The sequence below is a fragment of the Falco cherrug genome, chromosome 1 (assembly GCF_023634085.1).
Source record: "Falco cherrug isolate bFalChe1 chromosome 1, bFalChe1.pri, whole genome shotgun sequence".
In the NCBI taxonomy this organism is placed as follows: Eukaryota; Metazoa; Chordata; class Aves; order Falconiformes; family Falconidae; genus Falco; species Falco cherrug.
This window is the reverse complement of record NC_073697.1, coordinates 48,136,051-48,158,549: the sequence shown is the minus strand read 5'-3', so window position 1 is coordinate 48,158,549 and position 22,499 is coordinate 48,136,051. Positions and strand designations below refer to the sequence as shown.

The following is a 22,499-nucleotide window of genomic DNA, read 5'->3' as shown; positions in this document are numbered from 1 at the left end:
CCATAGAAAAGCTGTCTGTATACGCACAAGTTATTCTCCAAAAACATCAGTTTTATTTGGATGTGTGCACAACCTGCTGCTCTTTAAATCTTCAGAGCACTGAAAACATGACATTTTCCCCAAAAATCCAGTTGAGTCTGTCCTGAGAATAGAGAAGCACTCATATATAAATGGGATGATACTGTCTGTGAGTGAGTTTCTTCCTGCAGGTTGGGCAAGAGCTGGCATTCCTAAGGGAATCACGGAGGCACTGACTGCAGAAGACGTGGCCGCACTTGGTTGACACAATCAGTCGCCCGCTTTGCACAATCTGGAACAAAAGAAACCGCAACAGGGACTTGGAGCAAAGAATTCAACTCGGCTGGTCTGCTGGCACCAGGCACACAGCCCCCAAAGTATCTGGAATCGGTACGCTGCCACTATCGTAATACGGAACCCAGAGCTCTCTCTCTCAGTGCCACCTTGGGAAGTGTTTCTCCCTCTACGTACGCCACTAAGAAATTACTTTTGGAGTTACAACCGAGTTTCACCGTCAAGCCGAGCTCTGCACTTGAAGCCAGCCGCCCGCAGCATCCCACGGAACCCAACAGAGTCGCGCAGCTCACCTTCTGCCCCCTTCTCCCTCCGACAACAAAGAAACGACGACAACACACTGATCCTTACCTCTGAGTAGCCATCCATGCAAATCGGACAGCTAACGGTACCAGACGGCCTTGCGGTAGAGAACAAAACCAGAAAGAACATGCATCCATTAATTTCACCGTGCATCGAGGGTTACCGATACATAAAACGTCATGTAATCACCTGACTGCACAGACGAGCCGTGGGCGCGTCCCGTCTGAAGATCCCTGCGTACTTCCACCTCTCCCAGTCTGTTGCCTTGAATAAGCAGGCAGGGGCTGCCTCACCTCAAGGAAACTCTCTTGGCTTTCACCCGGGGGAAGGTGCAGTGAGCCACCCTGCCCTAGTACTACAACTAACAGCCACCTACAGCACCGTGCAGCACACGCAGGGCACTATGCCTCTTCAGCAGGTCATAAGAATCTTGTAAGAAAAGCATCGAGCTGTCCTTCGGAACCTCCCTAATCTACAAGTGAAGGAGGCGGTCAGAAATTAAATCACCCCCTAACTCTAGTTATCATAACATCCCTGCCCAGCAACATATTCATGCCAAGAACTCCTTCCTTACAAAAGGTGTGATTACATGGAGCATATTTTCCGACTGTTTGGCTCTGTCTTTCATGTGTTGTAAGCATTTCGGCATATCTCAAGCCATACTTTAAGATACATTAAGTGATGATTCAATGACGAAAAGCAGAAAAGTTTGTGTTGTTTTCTGAGTTTTTTAAGTTCTCGACTACAAATGCAATTACATTTTAGGTCTGAATTTTTCACACAGTAATATAACGGAAACAAAATGCTTAGTAAAAATCACTTCCTACTGTATACCATAAATCAGACTTTAGAAAGACACTTTATCTGCTACCTACACATCATTGTTGCTTAGTTCATCTTCATCACTGCTACTCATTATACAGAATTTCAACGGTCGCTGGCACCTCAGAGGACTGAGAATTCTCCTTAGTTGTTGATTGTCTGTAATTTAATTTTGCTAAGTCAAATACATTATAAATTATACAGCCCTGGAACTATCCTTGAAATGCATAATTATGCAAGTAGTCTGTAACTTCCTTTTCTAGTTCCTTCACCACAACACTGGCTTCAAAACCCTTTCAGCATTTTCTTATTCAAAGCAGATATTCCAGTGCTAATTAAAATTATTATCAACTTTGGGCTTACAGTATCTGGAAAGTAAGAACACACATTTTGAGCAGCTTTGATGCACTGTATTTCAGATAACTTCCTACAAGCTCTGATAGCAACTATCAAACACAGACTGGATCCATTCTCTAAGAGACTGGCCAGATACTTTCTTTCCTTTCCCTTGAAACTGGGTAAACACAGTTTCAACCCAGGCTGCTCACGTTTGTTGGAAAAGCCAAAAAGAAAACCTTAAGCTTAAGACAACTCTATTATCAATTGTAAAGCGTCAACTCACCTTCAACAATCTTGCATCAGCGCACACGGGAAGGGAGAGAAAAGAAAACACAATTAGACTTCGGTGTGCAGCCCTAGCGTTACAGATACACCAGGTAAGCTAAGCAATCACCACAAAACAAGCCCAGAGTGGCAGGATGTCAGTCTCCTTTTCATTAGAGTGTTAACGGCAGGAACACATCAGCTGCTGCTCTAGAAACATGGAAGTGGTCACTTCTGGCTCTGCGCACACCGCTACACAGGGGTAGTAATGGAGGCAGCTGACAATCTCCAGAACGCCCTCCTCCCCGCTCCCCACTTTCAGTACCCTGATTTGATTGAGGCTGGAGGAGATTCTTTCCCTCTTTCTCCACAAAACAGGCAAATTCAGGTGTTATAGCCATAAACACTAAAAGAAGAGAGATTACCTGTCTGTAATGCCTGATCTCTTAAGTACACCCCCTCTCCGAGAGTCCCAGTTCTGAACCACCAGTATCTGTCCAAAAACAGAGGGAAAGTCCCAGGGTTTTGCATCCGAGCCTCAGGCATTCTTACCATTTCCTAAACTAAACACCAGAATAAGCTAGTTTGGTAGCAAACGAGAAAAATACTAAGAAATCCCCATTAAGTTTAACTGAAAAGCAACCGATTGACTTTCAGAGCAATGTCTGCGTGTGGTACTGAAGCAGGTTCTATTGGCTCTGCTCTTGAAGCCTCTGCTTCATTTCTGCTCATTTCTGCGGTAGAAGATGCCAGCCTGCTCTGCCTCCGAGCTTGCCTAGAATTAACTGCTCCTCCACGGCGCTTGCGTTGAGTCTAAGAGAGAAAAAAACCTTCGCTTCTTCTTTGGGAGTAATGTTAATGTGGCCCTCATCTTTGCACCACCAATGAAAGCACACAAGGATACACAACACACTCTCCGGAAAGGCCGGAACATGCCTTGAACTCCTACCCAAAGCATCACATCCAGGGAAAGACATCACCCCAGACCTCTTACCGGTCAAGAAGTCAAAAGTCTTGAGTATCGCAGAACACCAAGTTACACGATTTTTTATTACACTAGTGTTCCAGTGTAATTATTACAAACTCTTAAAAACATTTACAGAGGTACCACTAACAACGCCTTTTAAGAATCAGGTCTGCATTGCGCAGTAAAATACTTACTGTGCTCATAGCGCTTCTTGGCCTAAAACCACAGAAAGAGAGGTACAAATGCCACAAGAGTAACTGCAAGGAAGCACCAAGTAGCAAATCCTTACATTCCTTCAGGTAGCACACCGTTAAGAGTCCAGATTTCACAGGCTCTGAGAACAGTGTTCTTCCAAACCTGTAAGAAAAGGAGAGAGAAGATTACCTGCCTGTAATGCCCGTTCTCTTAAGTACACCCCCTCTCCCAGATTCCCAGTTCTGAACCACCAGTTTCTGTCCAAAAACAGAGGGCAAGTCCCAGGGTTTGGCACCCGAGCCTTAGGTATTCTCATCCATTTCCTAAACTAAACACCAAGATAAACCAGTTTGTTAGCAAACGAGAAAAATGCTAAGAAATCCCCATTAACTGAAAAGCAACCGATTGATGCTCAGGGCAACGTTTGCGCGTGGTACTGAAGTTTACATCTCAGGGCTTGCTCATGGTAAAATTATCATGTGTCCAACTAACAATGAGGAGCTGGGGGGAGGCTGTAGGGGGACCCCAAAAAAGCCAGGTAATTAATTTTAGAAGACAAAGCATTATGAATTAATAGGGAAAATACTTTGTTTAATGTAAGTAGTAAAGTGGTCATGAAGCCTAGGAATCAAGCCTGCCAGGCAACTTGCATTTTACTGCACTGAACTCAGACAACATGAACCTCATCGGTTTTCATAGTTTTAAGATTTCTGTTACACGACAGGAAATACGTAACAACAAAAACTAAACCCAACAAACTTACGCTTAAAAGAGTTTTTCTCACAAATGCGAGGTAATCGTTTCCACTTGGGACGCAGAAGACCAAGGCTCACAGTCTGCTCCCTGTCAGAGAAAGCCGGGAACTGACTCTCAGTCTCCTGCACCCTCAGTGCAGAACTCGCCTAGGCAACCAGTTCCATAACGTTCTGCGTGCAGGTAATGCGAGTTCCAAGTTCTCTGTACACGCATATTGGAATGCTGCAGAATTGGTACCTTTTTTCTTTCTGGAAAGGAAAACTGCTTCCCAGCACAGCCAGAACTAGGGCAGAAAGAGTTGGGAAGACCACCACCACCATCACCACTGGAAGATGCAGAAAGGCATCAGTCTGCTGTGAACAAGGATCGGTAGAAAACATACACACTTCATGAGCCTAATTGGCAGCAACGTAAATCTGAGTAACGTATTTACTCACACAGCAGCTGTTCAGGTTCACCCTAAAACACTCGTTCTAAGACGAATCAAATAAGTAAGATTTCAGGTAGACCTCTGATGTCATGCATTTGCACATGCAAGCAATCCTGGTGGACATGCTCTATAAACTGCGTACAGATAAAGAAATTGGCCAGCCTGAATAGAAACTTTTTTCTCTTCTCCTTAACGTGCAGAACCTTCATAAAAAATGAGTAATAGAGGCAAGTAAGAAGCACAAGAAAGGAACTTCAGGGCAACAGGATCCAACCTGAGAAAGAAATAAAATAAGCTTTATGTTGACTTCCACAGCACTACATGTCTGGTCCTCCCTGCAGCATTTCTCCTCACCCTCTCCCCACCACGGTGCTTCACACATCACACACATACACAACAGGACACGTGAGCTTTGTCAACAACTCCAGAGCAGGGAGACGGCCCAACCCTTCCCTGTGCTTTAAAGTGAAACCTCTGCCACCAGCTCCCCCCACTCCCCCAGCCCCGAGCAGCACGGCATCCCCCCCCCCCCCCCCCCATCACTCACCTCCCAGGCAGCACCTTCCTCCTGCTCCCCATACAACACACACTGGCCAAAAGAACCAAAAGGTTTGGGGATTTAGGACCTCTGTGCCAGCCCTCCCACCCCCCACCAATGGGATGGGATTAGAAAAATGAGTGCTTCCGATTGATCAAATTGATAGTTTTTATTTCCAACTGTTAAAAGAATGGTTTGCCTGCCAGCAGAGTCCAACATAGATGGGACAGACAGACATGAATACAGTTAAATACAGGGAAAATTGAGCTATATACAAGACATACATTTACATAATGAAAAAAATCTTTATATTATCTATCAGTTCTGGCAAAGTGAAACATCACTGGAACTCAAATATACTGTTTGTTGTTTATTTTCCCCTTCAAAAAAACCCATGTAACTCAGTTTAGTGTTTTCCCATGTACTGAGACTTAAAATTCATTTTGAGATGCACAAAATTTGTGGCACTTCACAGGGTACACAAAAGCTAAAAAAGTTTTTGTTCAATATTTTATAGTTTGTGATATCTAAATTTCAATTAGATCTGTTTATTGAGACACTAACTATAAAGTAATATTTACATGGAGGGAGTTGTGCAAAGTCATTTTAGGCTATGGCTAGTACACTCTGAAAGATGCAAAGATGCGTGACACCCACATCCCCATAGGTAATCCCTTCAATCCTCTTCTGATCATCCTTCTCGTACAGTAGCCACCAAGGAAAACTGGCCTTTTATTTCATTTTTTCTTTGTTAAGCTAGTGGAAGAAAGGTGTTCCTGTGGCCCATAACTATTCTTGACAGTTTTAATGGTGGGCTGCTTCTCTTTAGGCAATTCATGCTTTAAGCATCTTTAGAATTGTTTCATCGATTATCTGCTTTTTGGGACACAAATGCCAGCTGTTGTCACCACTGCACTATCCTAAGACAACTGTTTGTAGTTTATATTCAATGGGAGCAGACGGTAACTAAACACGTGTAACTTTTTAGCAGTTACCATAGTAGCACTCTGCAGAAACGGCATATTCCTGGTAACAGTGCTGAACCAAAGCTATTCCAAGCCACGGAGGGGAAGGTATTGCATTCCTGAAGCTAGCCTTTATGGAACAAGACTCTGTATTGCTACATCCAGATACATCCCTAAACATCCTAATAAAAACCCCTTTACTTCCGGGTTGCAATCTTCAATTAAGAACTTGAGACAGCTAATTAGAAGAGCTGCTTCAATTAAAGGCTTCCTACAGATCCCTAGGACAGGTTAGCAAAGACACATCAGATATTTATGTTCACTAAACACATCCAACAATTGTGCTGCACCAGGAGTACAGAATGGTGCCTCTAATCATTTACTTTTGGACTTTTTTATAGATGTGGCTGCTGCAGATGTAGATCATGAAACACTGATTTTAATCATCTCAACTATATTTAATTACTATAATCCTGTTTGTGTCAGCTCATCTGGGATTCCACATCAGCCAGCAGGCTTTTAGCTGTTACAGGTTTAAAGCAGACACGTACAACTCAGTCTTGGAAAAAACAGAAAAGTGACTGGGGAACAGTCCAGAAACCTGTGTATTATTGCCTTGCTTAAACAAAGGAATTGTCTCAGGACATGCATCTAACTTATCTTCTTGTTTAATAAAGCATATATCAGGAAAGCTGGACAACCCTCAGGGCAAAGTGAGATTAAACTTTGCTCTCAAAAAGCGGCCAAGACAAGAGTGCTATCAAACACCTTTTAAAGGCTCTGTGACCTAACTCCATGGCAACACAATTATTTTTTAGTCCTATCCATCAGGCTAAAACCGGTCAGGTGTCAGTAGAACAGAAGAAAGAGCAAAACAAATGCACTGAACTTTTAAGCACTAGGCTGGATACACTTGATACAGTAACAAGATCTGTAGGCAGTTTGGTATTCAGCTGACAAGAGGACAGCACACAGTTTGCTACTTATTCACCACTAGCAAGCCCAGAGAAGACTATGGCTCCTTAGTCATCAGGAGAGAGCGCTACGGAAGAGTAGTAAACCCAAGAGTCATCTCATCATATGAGAAAGGAAATTCAATGTTGTGATACAAACACAGGAAATCTTGACAGTTAAAACATTCGAAGCAGTGTTTTCACATTGTACATGTTGCAATTTGTCAATGTACTTTAGATCTCATGGAGTTCATAAAGACATCTACATGTTCAAGCCTTCTGCTTAAAACACCTGATTGCTGGTGAACAGCAGGTTATTTTATTGCATGACCTTGGCTGTCAATTTAATATAGATTTACGACAAAACAATCCATCACTGCGGAACTTAACTCTACTTGGGCAAAGATGGCAGAGCACAAAGCAATAGTCGTGAGCTTCTTCTGGCATAAAAACTGTAAAGTGTCACAAAACAGCAAATTGCTCATCTACATTTGGAAAGGTAGCTACTCCGTATCTGTATGCAAGGTGGGAATAACTTAAAGAGTAAGAAACAACAAAATAATCAGGCCCCTCTTATTTAAGCGTTAGAAAAGGAGAAGGAAATGGATTAGCTGCTTCCTTTCTGATACAGGCTGCTGGTCTACTTTAGAAACAGTCACAAATTCAACATTCTAACCAGGGATGTAACAAGAAGCAGCTTGGACCATAGAAAAGCTGTCTGTATACGCACAAGTTATTCTCCAAAAACATCAGTTTTATTTGGATGTGTGCACAACCTGCTGCTCTTTAAATCTTCAGAGCACTGAAAACATGACATTTTCCCCAAAAATCCAGTTGAGTCTGTCCTGAGAATAGAGAAGCACTCATATATAAATGGGATGATACTGTCTGTGAGTGAGTTTCTTCCTGCAGGTTGGGCAAGAGCTGGCATTCCTAAGGGAATCACGGAGGCACTGACTGCAGAAGACGTGGCCGCACTTGGTTGACACAATCAGTCGCCCGCTTTGCACAATCTGGAACAAAAGAAACCGCAACAGGGACTTGGAGCAAAGAATTCAACTCGGCTGGTCTGCTGGCACCAGGCACACAGCCCCCAAAGTATCTGGAATCGGTACGCTGCCACTATCGTAATACGGAACCCAGAGCTCTCTCTCTCAGTGCCACCTTGGGAAGTGTTTCTCCCTCTACGTACGCCACTAAGAAATTACTTTTGGAGTTACAACCGAGTTTCACCGTCAAGCCGAGCTCTGCACTTGAAGCCAGCCGCCCGCAGCATCCCACGGAACCCAACAGAGTCGCGCAGCTCACCTTCTGCCCCCTTCTCCCTCCGACAACAAAGAAACGACGACAACACACTGATCCTTACCTCTGAGTAGCCATCCATGCAAATCGGACAGCTAACGGTACCAGACGGCCTTGCGGTAGAGAACAAAACCAGAAAGAACATGCATCCATTAATTTCACCGTGCATCGAGGGTTACCGATACATAAAACGTCATGTAATCACCTGACTGCACAGACGAGCCGTGGGCGCGTCCCGTCTGAAGATCCCTGCGTACTTCCACCTCTCCCAGTCTGTTGCCTTGAATAAGCAGGCAGGGGCTGCCTCACCTCAAGGAAACTCTCTTGGCTTTCACCCGGGGGAAGGTGCAGTGAGCCACCCTGCCCTAGTACTACAACTAACAGCCACCTACAGCACCGTGCAGCACACGCAGGGCACTATGCCTCTTCAGCAGGTCATAAGAATCTTGTAAGAAAAGCATCGAGCTGTCCTTCGGAACCTCCCTAATCTACAAGTGAAGGAGGCGGTCAGAAATTAAATCACCCCCTAACTCTAGTTATCATAACATCCCTGCCCAGCAACATATTCGTGCCAAGAACTCCTTTATATGATGTAGGGCAGGAACACACCAACATAAGAAATATTAAAAAATAAATTTCTAGTTCAGAGAAGGAAAATCAACTTGCATCCTGTTACCAAGCTATGGTTACAGATGTACCTCTCCTGCCTTCGTCCTCCAGGAAAGCTGTATTGCACAAACACTTACTGAAAACATAGCTATTCTGTGTAAAGAGATATCTGGTATGTTGAGTGCTGAATAATATTCTTTATCAGAAAAATGAACAGGCTCCTGCCACTTTTATTCACAAATTCATCTCTATTTTAAATGACAACAGTAAGGTGCTTTCATTTTTCTTTACCATGAACTTTACTATGACATATGTCAAAATATATATATTTTTGCTTTATTATGTCACCACCCATTCTAAGGAAGTTTATAATTTATTAACTAAACAGTAATAGAAAGCATGAGATTGCTTGAATTTAAGACTACGGGATAAAGGCTATGAGCACTACTAATATCTACCTCTAGTTTCACATACATAATATAACTCAATTCTCCCATTTATTTTTATACTCAAATTCTTCATGCAGCAGCCATAATACCAACTCAGTAACTAATTACAATTGATTATAACCTTCATATAAGCAAGAGTAGTCTGCCACTATAGAGTAATGCTGTAGACGGTGCTGTGGCAATCTCCAGCATTAGTATCTTTTTGTCAATATTAAATGCTGCAGCACTGAGATGTTTTAGCCTCATCTTAACAGTGCAGGAAGGCACCCTGTCCTGGTTGCAGCCGGGATAGAGTTAATTTTCTTCTTAGCAGTTAGTACAGTGCTGTGTTTTGGCTATGATGTGAGAACAATGTTGATAAGACACTGATGTTTTCAGTTGTTGCTGGGTAAGGTTTATACTAAGTCAAGGACTTCTCAGTTCCTTGGGCACAGGAAACCGGGAGGGGACACAGCCAGGACAGGTCACCCAAGCTGGCCAAAGAGGCATTCCATACCATATACTGTCATGCTGAGTATAGAAACTAGGGGAAGAAAGAAGGGGGGGGACATCTGGCATTATGGCATTTGTCTTCCCAAGTTAACTGTCACGCATGATGGAGCCCAGCTTCCCTGGGGATGGCCGAACACCTGCCTGCCCATGGGAAGTGGTGAATGAATTCCTTACTTTGCTTTGCTTGCGTGCGCAGCTTTTTGCTTTACCTATTAAATTGTTCTTACCTCAACCCTTGAGTTTTACATTCCTTTCCAATCCTCCTTCTCATCTCTGTGGGTGGGGGAGAGTGAGCAAGCAGCTGTGTGGTGCTTGGTTGCCGGCTGGGGTTAAACCACAACAGTCCTTTTTGGTGCCCAACGCAGGTTCGAGATAACAACATATTTGATTGGAATGCGCTAGTTCGAATTTATAGCTGTTATTTCTGTTTAGCTATGAAGGGGCAGGTTTCTGTGCTTACCATGGGGCTTGCTTGCCTTAACGTATGTTAGTCTAGTACTTGTTAGTGGCTGCTTCTTGCTTTTGCTGCTTGCTGTACTGCTTTATCATCACACTGTGCTGTGCCCAGGAACATTCTGATAACAGCAATGGCTATGCTCCGGGGCTGGCAGATGGCCAGGGCATCGCTGCTGTTTCTGTGCTGCTGTACCAGACAGGCTGAAACTCCAGTGTGAACTTCGGTCAAAAGGACTGTGACCTATGGATGAGTTCACGTGGGAGCAGGACACCCCAAAGACCCTGTAGCCGTGAATAAGTCCATGTCTGAGTAGATATATCTTGGAGTGTCTGTGGCCATGGTTATGTCTGTGCTGCAGCAGGTATGCCTCTGAAGAAACTGTGGCTCAAGGACAAGTCCATGTTGGAGAAGGGACACCTTGAAGCATCTGTGGCTGCAGATAAGTCTGTGCTGCAGTAGGTACATCTTGAAGCATCACTGGCTATGCATGAGGTCATGCTGGAGCATCTCAAAGTGTGTGGCCATGGATAAGCCCACGACAGAGCAGGAACAGCCCTGGAGGCAGCCAGGGATAAGGCCATGCTGGAGCTGATTTACTTCCGAAGGGACTGTGGCTGTGGGTAAGGCCACGTTGGAGCAGGTCTATGGTAATGGCCCATGGATAAGGCCATGTTGGAACAGGGCACCTCTAAGGACTGTGGATGTGTCTATGCTGCAACAGGTATACCCCTGGAGAGCCTGCTGCAGTCTGTGGATAACTCCAAGCCGGAGCAGGGGCAAGGGGAGGAGTTCATTGCAGTGTTAAACCCTACGGAGTGGTCCAAAGGGTCCAGGGTGGAGACTGTAATGGATATACCTTTAAATTGTTGTAACTCATGATCTGAGTTTCATGTTATAGGAATTACTATAGCAGCAACCACCAGAACCACTGGAGGACAAGCCTTACAAAAAGCAGTGCAAGTGCAACAGTGACCTGAGCTGATGCCTGATAACCCCACACAACCTCTCTTTTCCTGAGAGACCACCGTAAGAGATCGTGTTCACGGACTAAATTAACTCAGTGGACATTTTATAGACATTTTGACAGTGGTGGTACATAATACACAGACATCATTCCCCTAGTCTATGTCAAAAGATGGGAAGACTGACGGTGGTTAATGAGGGTGTACTGGAAAGCGTGGCATGACTTAAATAGTATGAAATAAGGGGTGGACACTGTCCTGGTTGCAGCTGGGATAGAGTTAATTTTCTTCTTAGCAGTTAGTACAGTGCTGTGTTTTGGCTATGATGTGAGAACAATGTTGATAAGACACTGATGTTTTCAGTTGTTGCTGGGTAAGGTTTATACTAAGTCAAGGACTTTTCAGTTCCTTGGGCACAGGAAACCGGGAGGGGACACAGCCAGGACAGGTCACCCAAGCTGGCCAAAGAGGCATTCCATACCATATGCTGAGTATATAAACTAGGGGAAGAAAGAAGGGGGGGGACATCTGGCATTATGGCATTTGTCTTCCCAAGTTAACTGTCACGCATGATGGAGCCCAGCTTCCCTGGGGATGGCCGAACACCTGCCTGCCCATGGGAAGTGGTGAATGAATTCCTTACTTTGCTTTGCTTGCGTGCGCAGCTTTTTGCTTTACCTATTAAGTTGTTCTTATGTAAAACTCAAGGGTTGAGATTCCTTTCCAATCCTCCTTCCCATCCCTCTAGGTGGGGGGGAGTGAGCAAGCAGCTGTGTGGTGCTCGGTTGCGAGCCGGGATTAAACCATGACACACACTCTTTAATAGAGGAGGTTGAGATTGAGGAAGAAAACATTAATTTTTATATTAACTAGCAGGATTTGTTCACCTACATACTCAACAGGCAAAACTTAAGAATCTACAAATCCACTGGCAAAATCCACTATATTTCAGAACAGTATAAACCCTTTAAGTGGCATATTTAAGACCTGACACCCAAAATTTCCATACCCAAGTTGTCTGCCTACATTGCCTTCAGGTCACCTAAAAGGCTCAAAGCACACCAGCTTTATTAAAACCTGTATTCTTCTCCCCTCCTCGACTTACAAAATGCTTATACCACAATTCTAATGTACTTTGTCTTCCTTAGTCACACAGACACCTTATTAGTTAAATTCACTGTATTTCTTAACATTCTTAACATAAAACTCCCATCTGAACAGCTGGAGTTTACTGTTTCTCTGCAAAATGGGGTCTTCACTGTGCAAGCCCTTGACCTGAACAGTGACACACTGCCATCTCACATGCAAACACAGAGCCCTATGAGGTACATGCAACAGAATAAAATCTGTCAATAACAATATTACCTCCATAACTGCCTTACAAGTATACCTTGGGAAGAACGGTTACCACTCAGAGAAAAGGCAGTTAACTGGCACAGTGTATAGAAAACCAGTGATTGAGTAATATTTTTTAGTGGAATTTGCCAGGCTGCTGCCTGCCGGTCACACAAAACCAAGCCTCATTGACACCAATGAATATATATCCATATCTAACATCGCTCCTAGAGTTTTGCATAAAACGTAAACGTAATAATTATGAGCTATGCCCTGCAACTAATCCTCCTTCCTTGCAGTACTCCAACACTCATCCTAAGGTTGTATTTAAAGCTCTACATCTGTCTTAAGCTGCCTTTTTATCCTGAAGTGCAAACAGTATTACTCGCTCATTATGCAAAATGTGACATTGTACTCATTGAAAGAGAGAACTGACCAGAGTAAATTAAGACTTCCCAGATAAGCCAGGCTATAGCGATAACTTAGTCCTCTATGTATAAGAAAAGGAAAATTCAATGTATGGTAGATCATAAGGCATACATACTTTGAACTTGCAGTTTCATCTTCCAGTGGTCCCAATTCTCGAGATACTTTATCTGTCACATACACATCATTGTCTCTAGTTTCATCTTCATCATCGCTACTCAGTACACAGCTGTCTGACTGTCGCTGGCTTCTTAGTCTAAGATTTCTCCCTTGTCGCTGATTCTCTGTAATTTAGGTAAGTGAAGATATAATATATGTCTCTCCCCCTCCCCCTGGAACTATCCTTGAAAGGCATGATTATAAGCAGTCTGTGACAGTTCAAATATATGTCTGTGTGACACAAGAGAGACAGAGAGGACTGAAGTTACATTTAGTAGTAGCCTGGCAAGGTAGCACATACACAATAAAAAGACCTGGTAATACACAGAGTTCTTTGTTCACAAAGTTTCAGAAGTGATGGAACGGATACTTAAACCTAAAAATGAAAGTTACGGAACTGTTCTGGTTCCTCACTGATCTATCCACATATGATGCTGAACTGTTCCACTCTTTTTGTCTGTGTTAAACCAAATGTCCCCACTCAAAGGCAGTTTCTATAAAATGAGTCTTTTTAAAAGAGTACTTGGAAATTATAAAAATACTTCGAGCAGTGTCTCCTTTGACATTTTCATCATCTTCCTGTTGAGTTAAGGTAAACTGAAAACTGAGTTATACTGCCCAAAGTAAAAGCAGTTGAAAAAATATTTAATTGCTTGGTCTGTAACGTCCAAAGGTTAAAGAACAGCTGTCTGCTTTTTAACAATTACAAACTGTATGCAATAGTTATCTCTGCAAGTCCAGTGTACATTAAAACATTAATCAATTACATAAATAGCCACAAAATTAAAGTTCCTTCCTGCATAAGTACTCAGCTACAACATTTACTGCAAGTATTTATTACTTGCACTTGCTTCATTCGGAGCACAGAACACATTACATTCTAAATAAGCAGATGTCTGATATCTATTAGTAAGTTATTATAATCAGAACAAGGTCTGAAAGGTCTAAAGGATGAACTTCTTTATACCTATAACTATTGTAAAACACCTAAAGCAAAAAATAAATAAATACCCACAGTCAATACTTCTCATTACAAAATCTCAGGCATGTTAGACTAGATCATGGAAGTGAATACTATGACCACAAGTAACTTCCTTTTCTAGTTCCTTCACCACAACACTGGCTTCAAAACCCTTTCAGCATTTTCTTATTCAAAGCAGATATTCCAGTGCTAATTAAAATTATTATCAACTTTGGGCTTACAGTATCTGGAAAGTAAGAACACACATTTTGAGCAGCTTTGATGCACTGTATTTCAGATAACTTCCTACAAGCTCTGATAGCAACTATCAAACACAGACTGGATCCATTCTCTAAGAGACTGGCCAGATACTTTCTTTCCTTTCCCTTGAAACTGGGTAAACACAGTTTCAACCCAGGCTGCTCACGTTTGTTGGAAAAGCCAAAAAGAAAACCTTAAGCTTAAGACAACTCTATTATCAATTGTAAAGCGTCAACTCACCTTCAACAATCTTGCATCAGCGCACACGGGAAGGGAGAGAAAAGAAAACACAATTAGACTTCGGTGTGCAGCCCTAGCGTTACAGATACACCAGGTAAGCTAAGCAATCACCACAAAACAAGCCCAGAGTGGCAGGATGTCAGTCTCCTTTTCATTAGAGTGTTAACGGCAGGAACACATCAGCTGCTGCTCTAGAAACATGGAAGTGGTCACTTCTGGCTCTGCGCACACCGCTACACAGGGGTAGTAATGGAGGCAGCTGACAATCTCCAGAACGCCCTCCTCCCCGCTCCCCACTTTCAGTACCCTGATTTGATTGAGGCTGGAGGAGATTCTTTCCCTCTTTCTCCGCAAAACAGGCAAATTCAGGTGTTATAGCCATAAACACTAAATATTTTAACAACGGTGCTGAAGAAAAAAAAATACAAAAGCCAAACCCGCTGTCCTGTCTTTGGCAGAACTAGAGCTGGGGCAATGCAGGTTGTGCCGTAAAGCTTGAGGCGTTGCCCTCGCCAAGGCTTGGGAACAGTCCCAGCAGGAAACAACCCCAATGTTATACCTGCCGCTTGTTCCTGCTTTGCACAGCTGCAGGGGCATCCCAAAACTGAGGTTCATGGAGGACACTCTGGACTGGACTGAACACTATGCTAGCTTTAAGAACAGCAGTAAGGAAAAGTGGACTTTTCTGAGGCTTCTTGGAGTAATAAACTGAACCAGTTTGTACTGTGGTCAGCTACAGTTACGCTTGGCACCTCTGCAACAGGAATACCTTAAACTGACATTGCAGCTAAAGACTTCGTATTTGTGCAATAAAGACTTACCTCCTTCACTTCTTTTTCAAATCATTGGCCTACATCTTTGATATACCTATCATAGCTCCAACTTTAAATTGCACCTCCTTATGTGACATTAGCCATGACTGGTGTGCATTTTCCCCAAATCTTACAGCAATAAGTCATTTCAGATTACCCTCTCATTAACTGCAAGTGCATTTCCAGAGCAGCTTCTGTGTTGACCTGGAACACATGGCTTTCAAGCACTGAGAAGTTAGCTCTGAACTTAAAATTTACCCTTAAAGCCAGATTGTATCAGGGAGCACATCAGAAAAGTCTCTTGAATACAATATTTAGGTAAGTGTGCCATTTGCTACTTACCACAACAGAATCATTGCGAGTTAGATCAACAACTACAGGATCAGAAGATTCACATGTGAGATCTACTACTTCTTCACCAGCTTAAAAACAGAACATTAGAATCGAGATCAGATTGCAGAGGAATAAAACTGCCTCCCACTATCAAACTGGCTGAGGTGTGATTCAGCATGGCTCTATCCCTCTTCTCTACTGAAACGTATCCAGCATTTCACTCAACCCCTCAAGAATCCACCTAAAACATCACCACCCCAGTCTTCTGCAACGTGCAATGCAAGAGGAACAGTAGCTGAACCCCTCAGACAGTTCAGGTGTATGACAACAGCTTGCAGGAGCTACACAGCACCAGATAATTCATCTAACATAGGAGAATATTTATCACACAGAACAAAACATATAGAACGTAATACTTTTACAGTACCATGCTGTGAATGTTCCCATCTCATGTCGCCTCCAAACTCTCATAGTCAAATGCACAGCAAGAACAGAGCGCCGTGTAATCACCCAGAGACCAATGGTTACTTTAACCCCTCCTATAGCTTCAGAAGGCAATTTAAATATCTATCTAGAAGGTCAAGGAGGCTTTTTACATTCTGATATTTTTTGTAAAACCATACTAACCAAGTAATGCCACTCCCTTGAGGGACGGGGCATGACTGATGACAAACTTTTAATTATCTTCTTAAAACTTGGGAGTTCCCAAACACTGCAGAAGTTACTACTATCTGCAGCAGCAGCTGCAGGAACTCCCAGCTAGTCAGCCCAGACATTCAGATGTCTGAGCAGCACCTGAGGACCGCTCATACACAATTCATTTATCAACAGCACTGAATGCATCGCATCTTACTAATAAACCAAAACAGTAGTCTAGCAAGCTTGCTGTCCATAGATGCCATACGAGATGCTCTCTAAAACCAGACGTGTCCTTTCCTCCCCAGCAAAAGGCCCAGAAACTGCAAAGACACAGGTGAACTGGGACCCCAACCTTCCAGAAGCAGTTTATGCTCTTACCAAGTTAAAACAAAAGCTTACCACTTTCTTCAAGTTCTATTGGCTCTGCTTCTGAAGCCATTTCTGCAGTAGAAGCTGCCAGCCTGCTCTGTTTCCGAGCTTGCCTAGAATTAACTGCTCCTCCACGGCGCTTGCGTTGAGTCTAAGAGAGAAAAAAACCTTCGCTTCTTCTTTGGGAGTAATGTTAATGTGGCCCTCATCTTTGCACCACCAATGAAAGCACACAAGGATACACAACACACTCCCCGGAAAGGCCGGAACATGCCTTGAACGGTGCTCTGGGTCACTCCTACCCAAAGCATCACATCCAGGGAAAGACATCACCCCAGACCTCTTACCGGTCAAGAAGTCAAAAGTCTTGAGTATCGCAGAACACCAAGTTACACGATTTTTTATTACACTAGTGTTCCAGTGTAATTATTACAAACTCTTAAAAACATTTACAGAGGTACCACTAACAATGCCTTTTAAGAATCAGGTCTGCATTGCGCAGTAAAATACTTACTGTGCTCATAGCGCTTCTTGGCCTAAAACCACAGAAAGAGAGGTACAAATGCCACAAGAGTAACTGCAAGGAAGCACCAAGTAGCAAATCCTTACATTCCTTCAGGTAGCACACCGTTAAAAGAGTCCAGATTTCACAGGCTCTGAGAACAGTGTTCTTCCAAACCTGTAAGAAAAGGAGAGAGAAGATTACCTGCCTGTAATGCCCGTTCTCTTAAGTACACCCCCTCTCCCAGATTCCCAGTTCTGAACCACCAGTTTCTGTCCAAAAACAGAGGGCAAGTCCCAGGGTTTGGCACCCGAGCCTTAGGTATTCTCATCCATTTCCTAAACTAAACACCAAGATAAACCAGTTTGTTAGCAAACGAGAAAAATGCTAAGAAATCCCCATTAACTGAAAAGCAACCAATTGATGCTCAGGGCAACGTTTGTGTGTGGGCAGGAATCACTGGAAATTGTGTCCTAAGCAGCAATCTTCAAAGAAGAAAGAATTCCAAATATGCAGTTCTCTTCTCCAACCAATCTCCAGATTCCAACAGGTGGGAGGTGAACAACTTCTTGAGGGGATTCTAAAGCATGTGGAGCAGAGAAATTTCACTTGAGCCTTACTCATGGATCGGCAAGAGAATAGAAGTTTACAGTAGTTACTCTATGGTAACTGTAGGTGTGCATGCCCCAATGCATACGACAGCGAACGGCTAAGTGAAAAGAACTGGAAAGCATTAAGGTGTTTATGAGTAGCTGGTACAGTACTGAAGTTCACATCTTAAAGCTTGCTCATGCTGCAATTATCATGTGTCCAACACACAATGAATAGCTGGGGTGGGGGTGGGGCAGGGACCAACAGTGGAAACCCCAGGGGAAAAAAAAAATTACATTTTATTACGTAAAATTACATACAAGAAATCAGTAAAGAACACAAAGGCCATAAATGTAACTGTGTTCTTCTCTGATAACAATTAAGAGCTGCAGAACTCTCTTCCCAATACTGACCTTGATCTATGCTGCAAAGACCAGCACACACTCAATTAACCTATTCTCAGATTAAGAAACAGCGAGACCACACAGTGGGATGAAATGGCACTGGTAGTCAAGCATAACCTTGAGTTCAAGGAAGCCTGAGCAATTTTTTTTCCCTTTTATATTTTCTCTCTGTATTTCTTAAATCACTTTAAAAGACCCACTAACACTGAATCGTGACTACCAAAACAAAAAACATCAAAAAAATCCTTACAATAAAAGTTTGATACTTTTACTAAGCCCAAAGATTTATTTATGCAGTTTTAAGCAACACAATATGCCAGTCATCAATTTTAGACAGAAGCTTTTAGAGTAACCTGATACGCTGATGGATCTACGTTGCTGGAAGACAGCAAAAAATCAAGTCCAACGTGTTCACCTAACAGCACAGTTTCATATGTAAAACATACAGAAGGTTTCACAAGACTGGGTGTTTTTAACACCGAATACAACTCACTGCAATAGTGTGTTGACAAAGTATCTTTAGAAAACGTTAAAAATATAGGGGGAGCAAGCACCTGGGATGACTCCAAACATGAAATAAATGTTGCACAGATTCTCTTTGGCCACAAGTGTCTTAAGTGTCGAAGAGCAGCTATAGCTGAAGAAAACAAACCAACCCAACCAACCAACAAAAGAACCAACCACAAACTTAAACTTGAAAATCACAGTGTAATTACCAAAGTAATACACAATTGAAGATGTCACACTAAAATGACCTTACCCACGTTAAATATTCGTACACTTTTTTACCAAGATTACAAGGAACAATTACTGATAGGATCACTTCAACATATCTTGGAGAATGTAGTATCAGACCTCAAAGGCAACACAAGACAGAGTCACTTCTTAAACTAAGTGATAGAAGTCATCATTGCTATTTAGATGGTTTAATTTTCAGAATCTTACAACATCAACAGTAGCCTTCCTTTATACTTAACACAGTACATAAGACAGAAATGTTCTAGCTGCTAGTGACTCTAACCTCTTCAGAGGCTTCTTCTGAAGAAGAAAGTTGAGAATGGATACCCATAGAGAAGCTCATCTATAAAAATCAGCTTAAAATATATCATTATAGGCAGGTTCATCAGTATTAACATGACCCAACTCCAGAGAGATGTTTATTAAGAGAATCAAGACTGCCAGAATTTAAGACTATGAATGGAACCTTATAATCCAGCAATATTTTTGTCTTGTAAGAAGAAAACTTCTTCTGTGTGGCTATAGATTTCCACATTATTGACTTACTCTGGAAGCTTCGTTGAAAGTTAGTTGCCCAAACTGTAAAAATGGGTAGCAGAAATAAATCAAAGCTTACTTTCTTGAATACACCACTGATCAAGTTTGTAGTGCACAGAGGTAAACAGAAGAGTTCCCACTTTTCTGTGTTTAGAGACATACACATCAGTAAGAATTCCTTTAAGATTTTCAAAGGCTCAGGACTACTCAATTTAATAGTATTATTTATTATACAGGACAGGATAGCCCAAATTAAACGGTAAGGTCTACATGCTCCTCCTCCAGCAGTCACTGTGAAACCCAGCACCAAGATCCCAAGACTGGATAATACAAATAGAGTTATGCATCAACCTCACACCCCGCTGCCCCAACCCATAAGCACCACATAGCGCAGCTGAAGCTGTTTGCGAGCTCATCTATTAAACTTGCAGCAACACGCATTCAAGACATCAATTCAGAATTCTAGAACTAAGATCCTTTAAAAAAGCAAAAAAAAATGACTTTTTTAAAATGTGAAAACTTAGCAGATTAATTTAACAAGCAGACTGCTTTTATTACAGACTTTTTATTGCATCCCTGCAGGATGATACAGTACCAGAAAGTCACTCCCCCTTTCTCTCATACACAGAGCTCTGCACAAGCTGTTATTTTTCCTGTTATATCTCTCTCCCAAGGGCTTAAACACTGCTGTCCTCTTAACAACGAAGTTCAAGGTTTCTATTAGCTAACTCTAGCATTTTAAGGACTATACCCCACCAATCTTTCTCTGTACTGATAGATACTTGACAAAAATAAAGCCATTTTGGTTAAGAATATTTACACTAGGAGTAAAGGAATACTGATGCCCATATTAATCATTTAAGTCTGCTGTTAATTTTTTTCCACTATAAAAGAAATAAACAACTGAGTTCAAGTTGACCTAGTGTAACATGTTTGAATTAAAATTTTTAAAAAATTAAAAAAAAAAAGAAAGATTCTCTAGACAACAAACTGTTTTCAGAGTGGTGTAAGAAGTTACCAAAGTCTTGGTCTCCCACATGCTTAGCATGAATTGAGGCAAATTAACTTAAAAATGTCTACTTCTTGTTTACCAAGTCTCGCTAACACACAAAGCTTTACTTCGTAATCATCCTGAACTTTACACATACACTAAAGCAACCACTTGAAGAAAGCGATAATGCCAATCTAAATGTTTGATGTGTGCACAGCACAGATGACAAAAACATTACACATTTTTATCTGTCAAAACATAACATACTATGCTTTTAAGATTTTCCTTCTCACTTCTACTCTTAAGACCTCTCTTTGCATTCTTAACAGGAACCACTCTATCAAATATGCACCATGTATAATAAATCTGGTCAAACAATGCACATACCAATCACAAACTGCTAGTCTTGAATTTATTACAGGGAACAGTTGTCTGCTATTTTACTCTTCCAAAACTTTCTTATCACATGTATTTCCAGTACCTTTAAAGACATTCTTGTTTTTTCAGAGGCACTACACCAATTTCAGTGAAAACAGAAAATGAGTCTATTATGTTTTATCCAAATTAGGTCAAGCAGTCCCACACTACAGAAGCCTGGTGAAAGGCACTATAAAGAGTAAAGATGAGTGATAAACGCCTACAAAGCAGATATACCAGCCTGCCTGCTCCAAGCACTCAGTTATAGACAAGTAAGAAGATGTACAAACTAACAAAAAACCCACGAAACTAAAAACCCAAATCAAAACAAAGAAGCTAATAAAATGGACCAAAACTTTTTGTTAGTCTGATGTCCCATTTCAGAAACAAGAAAAAAAAAAATGACGACAGGCCAAAAGAAAAGTTCTTCATTGCTCTTACAAGCACAAGTTTCTGACAGAGGCTACAGCTTTTGTTCAGTAGTCCCAAAATCAGATACAGAAAGAAAAAGAGGGTGACTTTTCACGTCAGGGAGACGCTGAGGCAGGAAAGAAGCGTCTCCTCCACTCCTGCTATCATACAAAATGGGAGGACAGACTAACAACTCCACGCAGCTGTACCGCATGCACCGGGCCACCCCCGCTCCTCCTGAGGAAAGAGGGAAGGCTATCGTCTCGTCTCCAGCACCTACCTCCCTCGGCCACTTCAGGACACGCTCTGAAGGGCCCTCACAGCAGACGCCGTTCAAGGCCCCAGCGAGGAGGCAGGAGGCCGAGCAGCCAGCCCGCACCGCCCAGCCAGGCCCGCCTTCGGGGAAGCACAGGCACAACCCGGCCGCGGGCCCGCCCGTGCCCCGGAGCTGGGGGCTGCCGCCCGGCCACGGGAGCACCGCCGCGACCGGCGTGGGGGCAGGAACGACCGAGGCCGACCCGGGGGCCAAGCAGCCGCTCTCGCAGGCCCCGCAGCCCTCCAACGCGGCGGAGATAAAAAAACAAAATTCAGAACCGGCGATGGAGGGGAGCGGGGCACGGCGTCCCAGGCGGAGCCAGGGCAGGCCACAAACATCCCCCGAGGGCCGCCGCAGCGCCAGGCAGGGCCGTGGCCCCGCTCCGCACCCGGAGGAAGGGGCCCGGGTCACCGCCCCCGCCCCAGTGAAGGAGGCAGCGCAGCACAGCGCCGGCCCGGTACAGCTGCACAGAGCCCAGCTCCGCTCACCGGTGGAAGAAGCCTCGTCTTCCCCCGCTCCCCTCTGCGCCGGCCCGCCCCTCCCCCACCGCGGCCAGGCGCGGCAGCCTCCCCCTCCCCCTTCCCCTCTACCTCCCCCTTCCCCTCCGCCTCTCCCTCTCCCCCTCACCTGTCGCCCACCGCCCTAGACACCTCAGAAAAACAGGGCAGGCCCGGGGGCCCCAGTGCCGCTCCCACCCGCACGACACGACCCCTCGGCCTCACTCCCAACAGCCGGCCCGGCGGCTGCGTAGCACAACGCCCGCCTTCGCTCTCCCGCCATTGGGCAGACCGCGGCGCTGCGACTCGCCGAGTGGTCGCGGGGCACGTCAATTAGAAAGACGTCAGGCGAGCGGCCCCACCTCCGCCCGGGGCTCCGGGGTGTGCTGGGAGTTGTAGTTGCGCGCGCGGCGGGGGGCGGAGCGGGCGCGCGCCGCAGCCCAGC

At 43.6% G+C, this 22,499-nt stretch overlaps 2 protein-coding genes across 2 annotated transcripts; both read right to left on the bottom strand.

Annotated features, from left to right (window-relative positions):
* Positions 1–30: 30 nt before the first annotated feature.
* Positions 31–22,344, bottom strand: LOC102052912 (E3 ubiquitin-protein ligase RNF4-like). Its single transcript, XM_055700756.1, has 6 exons — positions 22,185–22,344; positions 3,202–3,364; positions 2,673–2,853; positions 1,491–1,596; positions 664–712; positions 31–310 (listed from the first exon to the last, which is right to left on the bottom strand). The coding sequence occupies exons 2-6, from the start codon at positions 3,208–3,210 to the stop codon at positions 161–163; spliced, it is 495 nt and encodes a 164-aa protein (XP_055556731.1). The 5' UTR covers positions 3,211–3,364; positions 22,185–22,344; the 3' UTR covers positions 31–160.
* Positions 5,081–22,078, bottom strand: LOC102052739 (E3 ubiquitin-protein ligase RNF4-like). Its single transcript, XM_055697248.1, has 8 exons — positions 22,046–22,078; positions 17,165–17,329; positions 16,681–16,801; positions 15,652–15,731; positions 14,498–14,507; positions 12,995–13,160; positions 8,211–8,259; positions 5,081–7,857 (listed from the first exon to the last, which is right to left on the bottom strand). Exons 2-8 carry the CDS (start codon positions 17,171–17,173, stop codon positions 7,708–7,710), a joined length of 585 nt encoding a protein of 194 aa, XP_055553223.1. The 5' UTR covers positions 17,174–17,329; positions 22,046–22,078; the 3' UTR covers positions 5,081–7,707.
* Positions 22,345–22,499: the final 155 nt, after the last annotated feature.

Coding starts and splice junctions, on each gene's coding strand:
- LOC102052739 (XM_055697248.1), bottom strand. Junction 8,260..12,994: donor GATGAAACTGCAAGTTCAAA/GTATGTATGCCT, acceptor CTCTACCGCAAG/GCCGTCTGGTACCGTTAGCT. Junction 7,858..8,210: donor GCATGGATGGCTACTCAGAG/GTAAGGATCAGT, acceptor CTTTTGTTCCAG/ATTGTGCAAAGCGGGCGACT.
- LOC102052912 (XM_055700756.1), bottom strand. Junction 1,597..2,672: donor AGTCAATCGGTTGCTTTTCA/GTTAAACTTAAT, acceptor ATTAAATTACAG/ACAATCAACAACTAAGGAGA. Junction 713..1,490: donor GAACTAAGCAACAATGATGT/GTAGGTAGCAGA, acceptor CTCTACCGCAAG/GCCGTCTGGTACCGTTAGCT.